Raw genomic sequence first — 10,809 nt, forward strand, 5'->3', positions numbered from 1 at the left:
GCCACAAGTACTCCTTTTCTTTAAGCCAAATCAGGGCAAGCTAGTCCACCCCACTTTGTAGGGCGACACAGAAGTTTTGAACTCACCCTTTGTCTTTTATGTTTCCATCTGAATTTTACTAGTGCATCCTGCCATGTTCTTAAAGTCACATCAGGGATACCAACAGAAATGCACTGAAATAAAAACAACAACTTTAGGAGGCCATTCCTCTTCCCCTAGGATACCCTGCTGAGCCAAAAATTTCATATTTATTCTGTTCCTTCAAAATCTTTTATTATTTTATTCCACATTGGAGGGTAATTTGCCTTTAAAAGCTTTTCATGTGTCACCACAGTAGTGTTTCCTAAATATTGTAAAGATTCCCTTTACACATTGAAATGTGTGCAGCTGACATACATTTGACCCTTCTGGGAATATTAAGTCCAAAAATTTCAGATGTATCATAGTTTATTTTGAAGCCTGATACCTGATCTTTGTTTTGTTTCCCCTCAACAACCTACTTTGATTTAGCTCTATGCAGTCAGACAGAATAATATTAAACAGGTAAACTGGGGTGTAGATGATATTCATAAACAATAATGCAGATGTCTCCCTCAATCTCTACAAGGCACATCCTGCCAGGCCCATGGTACACAATAAAGGGTGGATTGGCTGCCATTAAAAGTGTATCACTGAGAAACCACAAGGCAGAACAGTGCTAAGGAAAATACTCTGGAAGAGGGGCAAAGGAGGGTCCTCCATTATGCTGTTATTATGGTGCCATTGGAAAGACTCCCACTGGCTTTGTTAGGCTTTGGATCAGGCTCTAATTTCTCAAAGGAAATCCAGCCTTGATTTGCCAAGAATGTAGCTCACTAATTCCGTATGAGAAAATTACTTTTCTTAGCCATCAGCCCCAGTGGCAACGTTAGATTTCCACTTTTTAATTAGCCTAATGAAGCTTTCATACTTGTTTTGTGCTCTGAAGGCTGTTTACAGCCTGTAGAGCTGTTGCTCAGAGAATCGAAGCTTGCCCTTGTGCTGCTAACACTCATTGTTTTGTGACCGTTCTTTGCTGCTGTTAAATAACACAAACTGATCGCACTTCAGGCCTATCCTTCTGTTTCCTCTCTTCCTGCCTTACCCTTCCCTTTCCTGGAGATGTGGGAACTGCCCATCCTGAATTATTAGCAGCTCTGAAAAAAATCTTACCAAGCAGTAGAAGATCCTGGTCTTATGTCTTGGTTGTTGTGACATTTTAAAACTTAGTTGGTGTGTGTAATGAGTCTTTTCAGTTGTGAAACTTACTTATATAGTGAAACATGCTATTAGCACACTTTGGGCCTGGACCTTGCTCTAGGGGATGGAGAGAAAGGGGGTTCTAGTCAGATATCATTCATGTCTGATCTAATTTCTCAAATGTTTGTTTCAGAGTAACAGCCGTGTTAGTCTGTATTCGCAAAAAGAAAAGGAGTACTTATGGCACCTTAGAGACTAACCAATTTATTTGAGCATAAGCTTTCGAGCTGTAGCTCACGAAAGCTTATGCTCAAATAAATTGGTTAGTCTCTAAGGTGCCACAAGTACTCCTTTTCTTTTTTCAAATGTTTGTGTGGTGGACTCTTCCCTTCCTCTTCCGGACTGCTCCGACCCATCTCCCCTCCCACTCCCATTCATAAGCCTGTAGCATCTCTGGAGTGACCATTGCAGTGGCTGATGTAGAAAAAGCAAGGTAAGGAAAGTGTTTTTTAGCTGCTTTTAGTACAAGGTAGCAGCTGGAAACAAGGCTGAACCCAGCACCATGTGACCAGTTTGTTCTCTGCAGATCACCAGCAAGTGTTTCTGTTTAGGGACCACACATCTAAGAGTGAAGCTCCAGCTGCAAGGGACCTTTCTGAACAAACTTAAAGGCTCCCTTACCAGGAGACCAACCAAATCTCCCCTTCTATAAACTTTAAAAATAAATAAATGCCTCAGCCCTAATATTTGGTTGGCCTGATAGCTTCCTTGCTAATGGCCTGATCCCTCCCACGCCACGGCAATGACTCAGGCTTCTGTGGCGACTGCTGGTGATCAGAACTCCCCAGGAACGTCCTGGGTGGGGAATGCCTTCTGAGTCACCTACAACACAACCGCAGAACAGGCTTTCCCTAGAAACATCTCTCTGCATTTGGATTCTGGAAGGAATGAGAACATTTATCACTAAGGAAATGGAAGCTGTGACTTGAGGGAGTAGCCAAACATCTAAGTCTGCTGGAAAAACAACGAGGAGTCCAGTGGCACCTTAAAGACTAACAGATTTATTTGGGCATAAGCTTTCGTGTGTAAAAAACCCACTTCTTCAGATGCATGGAGTGAAAATTACAGATACAGGCACAAATATACTGGCACATGAAGAGAAGGGAGTTACCTTACAGGTGGAGAACCAGTGTTAACAAGGCCAACTCAGTCAGGGTGGATGTGGTCCACTCTGGGTACCTCCCTTCTCTTCATGTGCCAGTTTATTTATGCCTGTATCTGCAATTTTCACTCCAGGCATCTGAAGAAGTGGGTTTTTTACCCACAAAAGCTTATGCCCAAATAAATCTGTTAGTCTTTAAGGTGCCACCGGACTCACTGTTTTTGTGGATACAGACTAACACGGCTACCCCTCTTAGTCTGCTGGGTATTTGCCCCACCTCACTGCCAAGGGGATTCATGCTGTTTACTGAATACACTGGAACTTGGGTGCCGTGGCACTTTGATAGGCCAGGTGTCCCAGCTGATGCAGTGAGCCAGAGACTAGTGGTGCAGTGACCACTAGGGTAGCAGCTACTCTGTGCTCAGCAATAGCAGTCCTGGGGCCCTCTCTTCATCTTCAAAAAGCATCTAATAGCCTTAACTGCCTCCCCGATGACCTCCAACAAGGAAGGTCTCCTCCAATAGGCACCTGTAACCATGTAGTACCCCCTTGTGTGGCACTGTATAATGATCCATGGCCTCATACACAAAAACAGCAGGCAGGTTCATTAGCTGACCCACAAAGCTAAGTGGCTTTGTGAGTGTGGGGAGGAGGGGTGGGGGGAGGCTAGAAACCATGAGTACGTGGTCAAAGCCCCTTACCTGAGCTGCAGGAGAAGCTCCCTTAGCTGTTGTCGGTAATGAGACTCGGAGATGCCTTTTTGATCAGCAGCTGGTACGTGATACAGTTACAGGCTGATCAAAACTTGAGGAACTCTTTTCTGTCTCATCCAGCACAGAGCATATATTGCAGTGTATTGCAACCGCAGTGTGAGCCTGTGCCATGGGGCAGGAGCTGAACCTGGGCCATTCGCATTCACTACCAGTGGAAAAGAGCACGTCGCAGATTTGCTAGCAGATAATGAACTTACACCTCTTGTGCTCTTTGTACGGAATCAACAATGTAGAACAGAGCTGAACACAGGCTGCATGTACAAAAACATGGGCTAACACATTTACTACTTACAATATAACATTGTTACGAGAGGGATCACCACCTGATACTGTTACACAGGGTCTTACAAGTTCTTTTTCCTTTTGCGGAAGCAGCGTACGGGCTTGGTGGAAATGCTGCATTGTTGGTAGCTTGGTGAAGTCAGTTCTTTGGGAGAGCTGTTGCAAACAGCAGGGGCAATTTCTCACAGCCTTAATCTCTCTACTGATTCCAGTCAACTGGAAGAAGGGTGACAATACATGATATATTGAAACTATTTATACAACTGTATATTGGTTATTCCTCTAGCTGTGAGGGCCAGGATAGTTCTCCACTCCTAACTATAATAACCAGGATTTTCACTGGTATTGTAAATGAGCTATAACCAGCCAGAAATGTAACCATTGTCGCTATCCTGCACCTCAGCTGCTTGAGAGTTATAGCAGAGATCGAGCCCAAGTTCTCCTGATCGCCCCACATAAAACAAGACCCTACCACTAGAGTTAAGAGAAGCTCCATTACCTGTAACCAATATCAAGCTTCTAACACTCAGACGAGTGGTTCCATTTCCATCCAGTAAATAGCAGTGGCGAACTAGTGTGTACATTACCAGGTGGAAGGGGTCAATGCCTAAGAGGCCGTAAACTTATCTGTCCCATACTATGTGTAGGTACATAGAGCCCTCAAGCTCTGTTGAGGCCTCTAGTGTAATACTAAATAATAAGAGGTGGGTTAGTGACAAATTTAGTTTGGGGAACATTTTCAAAGAGAGCGTCCTTTTTCTTAGGTGTAGAAGAGAATGTTAGGTACGAGAGCGGTGGGCTCGGTGCTGGAGACTGTCTCAAAGGCTCCCGACAATGCCAGCCCTTTGAGTCTGGGCTCATCTTGTTTCCAGGTGAAGTGAGAAAACCCCATATCGTTAGACTGGAGAGTTTAGTTTGCCTCTGACTCTCATGTGGCTCTTGCTGTATTTCAGCTAGAATCCCAAGCAGCTAAAGTATGGGGGGAGAAGGAAAACATAGACGTACCTCAGCCCAGTGCTATTTCCCAGAGATTTACCAGCTGTATTTTGCCCTCATGTTGTGGTCCCTAGAGGGGAGATGTGTTGTATAGAAGGCTAACGCCATGCAGCTGGGCTATGACAGCCTGGTGTATAAGGGGGTGAACACACAATCCTGCCATTACAAGCAAACTGCACTTTTCCAGCTGCCAGTGAGGGACCGAGCAACTCAACGGCCTCTCCCTGAAGCACAAAAGCAGACAGTGGGGGGGGAGGGAGGAGAAAACCTGGATTTGTGCTGGAAGTGGCCCACCTTGATTATCATACACATTGTAAGGAGAGTGATCACTTTACATAAGCTATTACCAGCAGGAGAGTGGGGTGGGGGGAGAGAAAACCTTTTGTAGTGATAAACACCCATTTTTTCATGATTTGTGTGTGTAAAACATCTTCTGTATTTTCCACAGTATGCATCTGATGAAGTGAGCTGTAGCTCACGAAAGCTTATGCTCAAATAAATTGGTTAGTCTCCAAGGTGCCACAAGTACTCCTTTTCTTTTTGTGAATACAGACTAACATGGCTGTTACTCTGAAACCTGACAGTGACAGAGGAACTTAGGGACCATACAGGCAAACCTCTACCCATATCAGTCCAAAGGCGCCCAGACCCTTAAAATTTGGCTGCCCTAGGTAATTGCCTGTGTGATAGAGAGCAGCCAAATTTTAAGGTTTGCCTGTATGCTATGCAGGTTACATCCTCTGGAATGGAAGCTGAGAAGTTTGCAACTGGTGGAGCGATACAACCAAGTGGCTTTGAAAACGCGTGAAGGGTTTGGCTCAGGACACTCATCTCTGAGGCAGTACAGGAATGTTGGGTCCCGCACATTCATCTTTAAAGGTTAGAAGTCATGGTTTAGATCATTAAGAGGGGCAGACCCTATTGTGGTGTTAACAGAGCAAGACCCCCAGAAGTGTGGAGCAATTTATTGCTTCATGCATGGCACGTGGTTGCGTGCCACCCTTGGGTCTAGTTTTAATAATATTTTAAAAATCCCATGCATTCTTTTGACAGGAATTAAGACATGTTTTTCATAGTGCCCTGGCCAAATTCCAGCTTGGTTATTTACATTGTGTACCACACAGAAATTCCGTCTGTTATTCAAATGGAGACGTTATTACTCACTTCCATTTCTAGTGCAGGAAATGTGTTAATGGGTCTTTATCACATCCTAGCATTCAACACAGCCAGGCAACATTGTCATTGTCATGTCATTGGCACTGGGGTTCTATGAGGCTGCATAGGTGGTGTAAGTACCAGGGAGTATTTCACACTGTGTATGCAAATACAGCTGGTTGGAAAATGGATTCTTTCTCTGCAGAATTTCAACTTTTGTGGTGGGGGGGAAACAACAAAAAAAAACCCCATATCTATTGAAAACTGTAACCTTTTTTGTTTTGTTGCTGAAATTCTAAAATTTGGTGGGAAATAGACACTTTACACAAAATCTCTAGTTTCACCCAAAACCCAGATTTTCATGAAAGACATTTCAATGGAAGATTTTCTACCAGCCCAATTTGCAAGCTGTTACTGGAAGCTACAGCACAAACTAATGAAAAAGGGGATGACCCCAATTTTGAGTGACACAAATGGGGATCTCTGCCCAGAGCTGTTCCACCATCAAACTGACTGCATTTTCCTGGTAGGGGAGTGACCCATGTGCACAACCTATAAGGCATTTTAGGATCATAACACTAAAAACCCTTTCTCCTTCAGGCTGGGAAATATATGTTGTCTCTTCTAAGAGTACAGTTATGTACACAAGTACAGGCAGAGAAGCATGAGGAGAAAATACAGTAGCTCCAATGAATAGACAAGGTCACACAAACTTTTGTACATTGGCAAGAAGAATTTAAGAGTGTTCGGCTTCTTCCAGTTTAATAACCTGATGATTAAAAAAAGAGGATTATCCTGACAGCGTCCGTTTGAGAAACCAAACCAGAGGTTAAGAAAAGGCCCCAGTTTTTAAATTTAAAAGTAGAACTTTCCCATGAGACAAAGATCATCATCCCGAACGTTTGGGAAATTTTGTTCTCTTCCGTGGATAAAAATGATGCCGGAGAGATGCAGACTAAGCAACCCCATCTTGGGAGTTTGGGAAATGGTGGGGAGTAGAGGGCTGTATTTACTACATTAATGTGAAACAGTGCAAACACTGTCCCACAGGCCCTGATTCCCCAATGCCAGCACCTGACACAGTCACGTCCACCTGTGCAAAGCAGGTGTCACAGAGTATCATTCTGACATAGCAACATTCTACCTCCCTATCACACTCACTCTGCCCCGGGGGTACGTGGAGTCAGAGACTCAGGCCCCAGATATACTGAGATTCAGTCCTCTCACTCTGAAGTCAAAATAATTATTTAGAGAGTGCGGTTAGGTGGATATAACTCTTAAAAAATAACCCTGTCCAAAGCAGCTTAAATCTAAGCTCCCATTCCTGCAAATACCTGCATTCATGTGATTAGTCCCTCTGAAGTCAGTGGGACTAGACATGTGTGTAAAGTTATGCATATAGAATCATAGAAATGTAGGATTAGAAGGGACCTCAAGAGGTCACCTAGTCCAGCCCCTTGCTGAGGCAGGACCAAGTAAACCTAGACCATCCCTGACAGTTGTTTGTCTAATTTGTTCTCAAAAACCTCCAGGGACAAGAAGATCACAGCCTCCCTTGATAACCTGTTCCAGTACTTAACTGTCCATATAGTTAGAAAGCCTTTCCTAATCTCAAACCTAAATCTCCTTTATTGCAGATTAAATTGACTACTTCTTGTCCTATCTTCATGGACATGCAGAACCATTGATCACCGTCCTCTTTGTAACAGTCCTTAACATATTTGAAGACTGTTGTCAGGTCCCCTCTCACTCTTCTTTTCTTAAGACTCACCATGGCCAATTATTTTTAACCTTTTCTCATAGGTCAGGTTTTCTAAACCTTCTATTATTTTTGGTGCTCTCTTCTGGACTCTCTTCAAAAAATCCACATCTTTCTCCAAGTGTGGCCCCCAAAACTTGATGCAATGCTGCACTGAGGCCTCAACTGTGCTGAGTAGAGCAGGACAATTACCTGCTATGTCTTAGATACAAAACTCCCATTAGCCTTCCTTTTCATGGCATCACATTGTTGGCTCATATTCAATTTGTGATCTACTGTAACCCCCAGATTCTTTTTGGAAGTACTACCACCCAGCCAGTTATTCCCCATTTTTCATTTGTGCATTTGGTTTGTCCTTTCTAGGTATAGTACTTTGCACTTGTCTTTATTGAATTTCATCTTGTTGATTTCAGAACAATTATCCAATTTGCCAGGGTCATTTTGAACTCTAATCCTGTCCTCCAAAGTTCTTGCAATGCCTCCCATCTTGGCGTTATCTGCATGTTTTATAAGCGTACTCTCCAACCCATTATCCAAGTCACTAGCAAACATATTGAATAGTACCACACCCAGGACAGACCCCTGCAAGACCCCACTCGATACAGTCTCACAGTTTTGACAGCAAACCACTGATAACTTCTTCTTTCCTAATCAGCAAATTGACCAGCTCAGTCTGGGATTTTTAATGTTTTCCTCTACTTACCATCTCCCTTTACCTCTCCTAGAGTTGTGGGGGATGAATGGATAGTCAGTAATCCAGGTGCTGGTTTTAGAAGTAAGTATTATGGAAGTGGTGCTAATGAGGCTCTTACTGGTGACAAAGTTAAAAAGGACCAGCTGCAGGCTACTACTTGAAATATTTGTTGGCTCAGAAACAGGCTGCTAGGAGGAAATGGTGTGAAAACCTTAGAGGTGATATATTGGCTTATTCTTTTCTTTTGTATGAAGGAATTGTGCTCTCTGGAGAGAGGATTTCTGTCCTGGGGTAGTATGATGTTGGGAGGGATTTAATAAATAACAGGAAAGACCTAAAGAAAAGGATGTGTAAGGGGGACAGCAACTGCTGTGGATTGCTATAATATTCTTTGTTGCCAAAGGGGGCAGGCAAAGCATTCTTCTCTAAACTTTGACTTGGGATATGGCTGTCTCTCTCTAGCATGAGTTTAGGCTGTTAGCGTAAGTCTCCTGGGTCAGACAGAACTTCACCTTGACGCTAGTGAACCAGTGTAAGTGTGGTATGTGTAAAGGTGAGTCTGTATGGTGGCTGGAGAGATGGTACTATGCGCTTGCTAACTGACCAGCTATCTTGCACTGAGTCTGCATTTCAGACTTATGCTCTTATGTTGAGTGCCTAAATAAGTGGCTTGGCTCTGTCTGTCTGTCTACCTTCAATTAATTCTCTTTGGACCCAGTGAGCTCTGTATAGGCAATGCCTCTAATAGCCTGTAATTCTCAGCTCTGCTTATGAGTGCTCAGAGTGAGGTGCTCAAATCCATACAAACCTGAAATTTTCTTGGTTCATACTGAGTATGCTCCCTGGCTTAACATAGGCCTTCACAGAGGTCCCCCCGCCAAACACAGAAATTGTTACCCATCTTTATCCTATAACTAGTTCCCCATGTACTAGGGGTCTCTCTGTCACTACAGCAGATGTCATATCAGCAAGGCCCTGGGGGCTTTCAAATTCCAAGGTGTAGGGTGAGACCGTGGTTTTTAATATTCAGTCTCATGGTGCCCCCTCCAACAGGTGTTAAGCTGATTAGTGGCTCCTAATGTCTGCCTCTGGCAAAGTGAGAGCCCCAAATATAGGTCTGGAGCTCTGCTCCAAGGCAGTGTAAAGAGTGGCACCCCCAGGTGTCACAAATGAGCCTTGGTGTGGTTCCACCTTGCTCATTGCTGGGTGCAGCAGCTGAAACCCCTGAAGCATCTGTCCCCCTTCCATAGCAAAATTAGGCTACTGATAAAGAGAGACCACGGGGCAGGGGTACCTCTTCTCAGGCCATCTGCTGTAATGGAAAAGACCCCCCTACCCCAGATGGGTCAGCAAAAAGCACTGGAAGGCCCAGTCTACAACTTGCCAAGAGCTGTGAGTCTGAAATAGCCTTAAATATGGCTTGTCTGGCTAGTATGGATCTGGGATGGGGAGGGATGTAGGCTCTTGGCTCATGGGGGAAGGAGAAAAACAGATAAAATCTACAGGAAGAGCCTAACACCTCAGCTTTCTGAGCAGACTCTTCCCCCACTGTGGCTTTGTTGTCCCTGCTGATAGCCTGTTTGCTCAGCCACATGGGAAACTGTCCCCAGCAAAGGGGAAGGCCTTCAAAGTATGAACGTCACAACCTAGCTGGGCTCCTCTACAGGAGAGTGGTGCGGTAGGTGTTCAGAGAAGCTGTGAAAAAGAAGGGTGGGGGCAGATTAAACTAGTTCTCCTCTGCAAAGGGCACAGACCAGAGGAGCAATATCTGTTCCTTCACATACTGGACCAATAGCTGGCACCCAGCCTTGGACAACAAAACTTCTCTAATGCAAGCTACTGCCCAGGACGCTTACCCTTTAACTTCCTGTGCTATTGACCTAGGCTCTCATTTATTGCACAGGCTACAATGAGTTGTGACCAACATGGTGTACAACATTTTTCCAGCTTCCAAGGTAAAGAGCAATCGTAACTGTGCTGCTACATTGTCCTTGGCTACCCCTTTCACCGTGTTTAGAGTGTTGGAATGCTGGTTTGTTCCTACTGGGGCTTCTATCTAGCTTAACACACGTGCTTGCAAGTCTCCTGGCCAGGGCAGCTGTGGGTGACTGTTCCCTCTTTCTTGTAGCCTAGTGACAGAATGTCTGGACGCGGCAAGAGGAAGGCAAAGCCCTGGTCTTCAAGATCCCAGTCAAAGAGGGCTGGTTTGCAATTCCCCGTGAGCCGTGTCCATCGGTACCTGAAGAAGGGGCACTATGCTGTGAGAATAAGCCCCAGTGCTGCAGTCTACCTGGCCTCTGTGCTACAGTACCTGAGTGCCGAAGTGCTGGAAGCAGCAGGGTACGTGACCCAGGCAAAGGGCTACCACCGCATCATGCCAAGGCACATCCTGCTGGGCATTAAGTGTGACGACGAACTGCATAAACTCTTCAACCAGGTGACTATTCCACAAGGAGGTGTCCCACCCAGAATTGAGAAGCCGCTTCTGATCAAGAAACCCAACAAAAAGTCTGCAAGTAGAAAGAGAGCTTCCCCCTGCTAGCTCCCCTCCAGCTGCAGCTGAGCCTTGCAATGAGGGGTGAGGTCTGGCTCACCGAGACTGGGTTCTGTGCTACAGGCTTCACTTGGTTTGTGTATTGCTGCTAAAGAATATTTATTCAGACTGGTGATTTGTATATGCTTTTTGGTGTATGAAGTACAGGTTTATTAGACTATCTGGCTCTTGTGATTCCTATTTATGCAGTAGATTGTAATAAGGAATCCAGCTCTG

The 10,809-nt window shown here is 44.7% G+C and overlaps 1 protein-coding gene across 1 annotated transcript; it reads left to right on the forward strand.

Moving 5' to 3' along the window:
• Positions 1 to 5,260: 5,260 nt before the first annotated feature.
• LOC144266425 (late histone H2A.1-like) lies at positions 5,261 to 10,581 on the forward strand. Its single transcript, XM_077819878.1, has 2 exons — positions 5,261 to 5,310; positions 10,168 to 10,581. Exons 1-2 carry the CDS (start codon positions 5,281 to 5,283, stop codon positions 10,579 to 10,581), a joined length of 444 nt encoding a protein of 147 aa, XP_077676004.1. The 5' UTR covers positions 5,261 to 5,280.
• The last annotated feature ends 228 nt before the right edge of the window (positions 10,582 to 10,809 follow it).

The sequence above is a fragment of the Eretmochelys imbricata genome, chromosome 6 (genome assembly GCF_965152235.1).
Source record: "Eretmochelys imbricata isolate rEreImb1 chromosome 6, rEreImb1.hap1, whole genome shotgun sequence".
In the NCBI taxonomy this organism is placed as follows: Eukaryota; Metazoa; Chordata; order Testudines; family Cheloniidae; genus Eretmochelys; species Eretmochelys imbricata.

Coding starts and splice junctions, on each gene's coding strand:
- LOC144266425 (XM_077819878.1), top strand. CDS start 5,281: ATGTTGGGTCCCGCACATTCATCTTTAAAG. Junction 5,311..10,167: donor CCGCACATTCATCTTTAAAG/GTTAGAAGTCAT, acceptor TCTTTCTTGTAG/CCTAGTGACAGAATGTCTGG.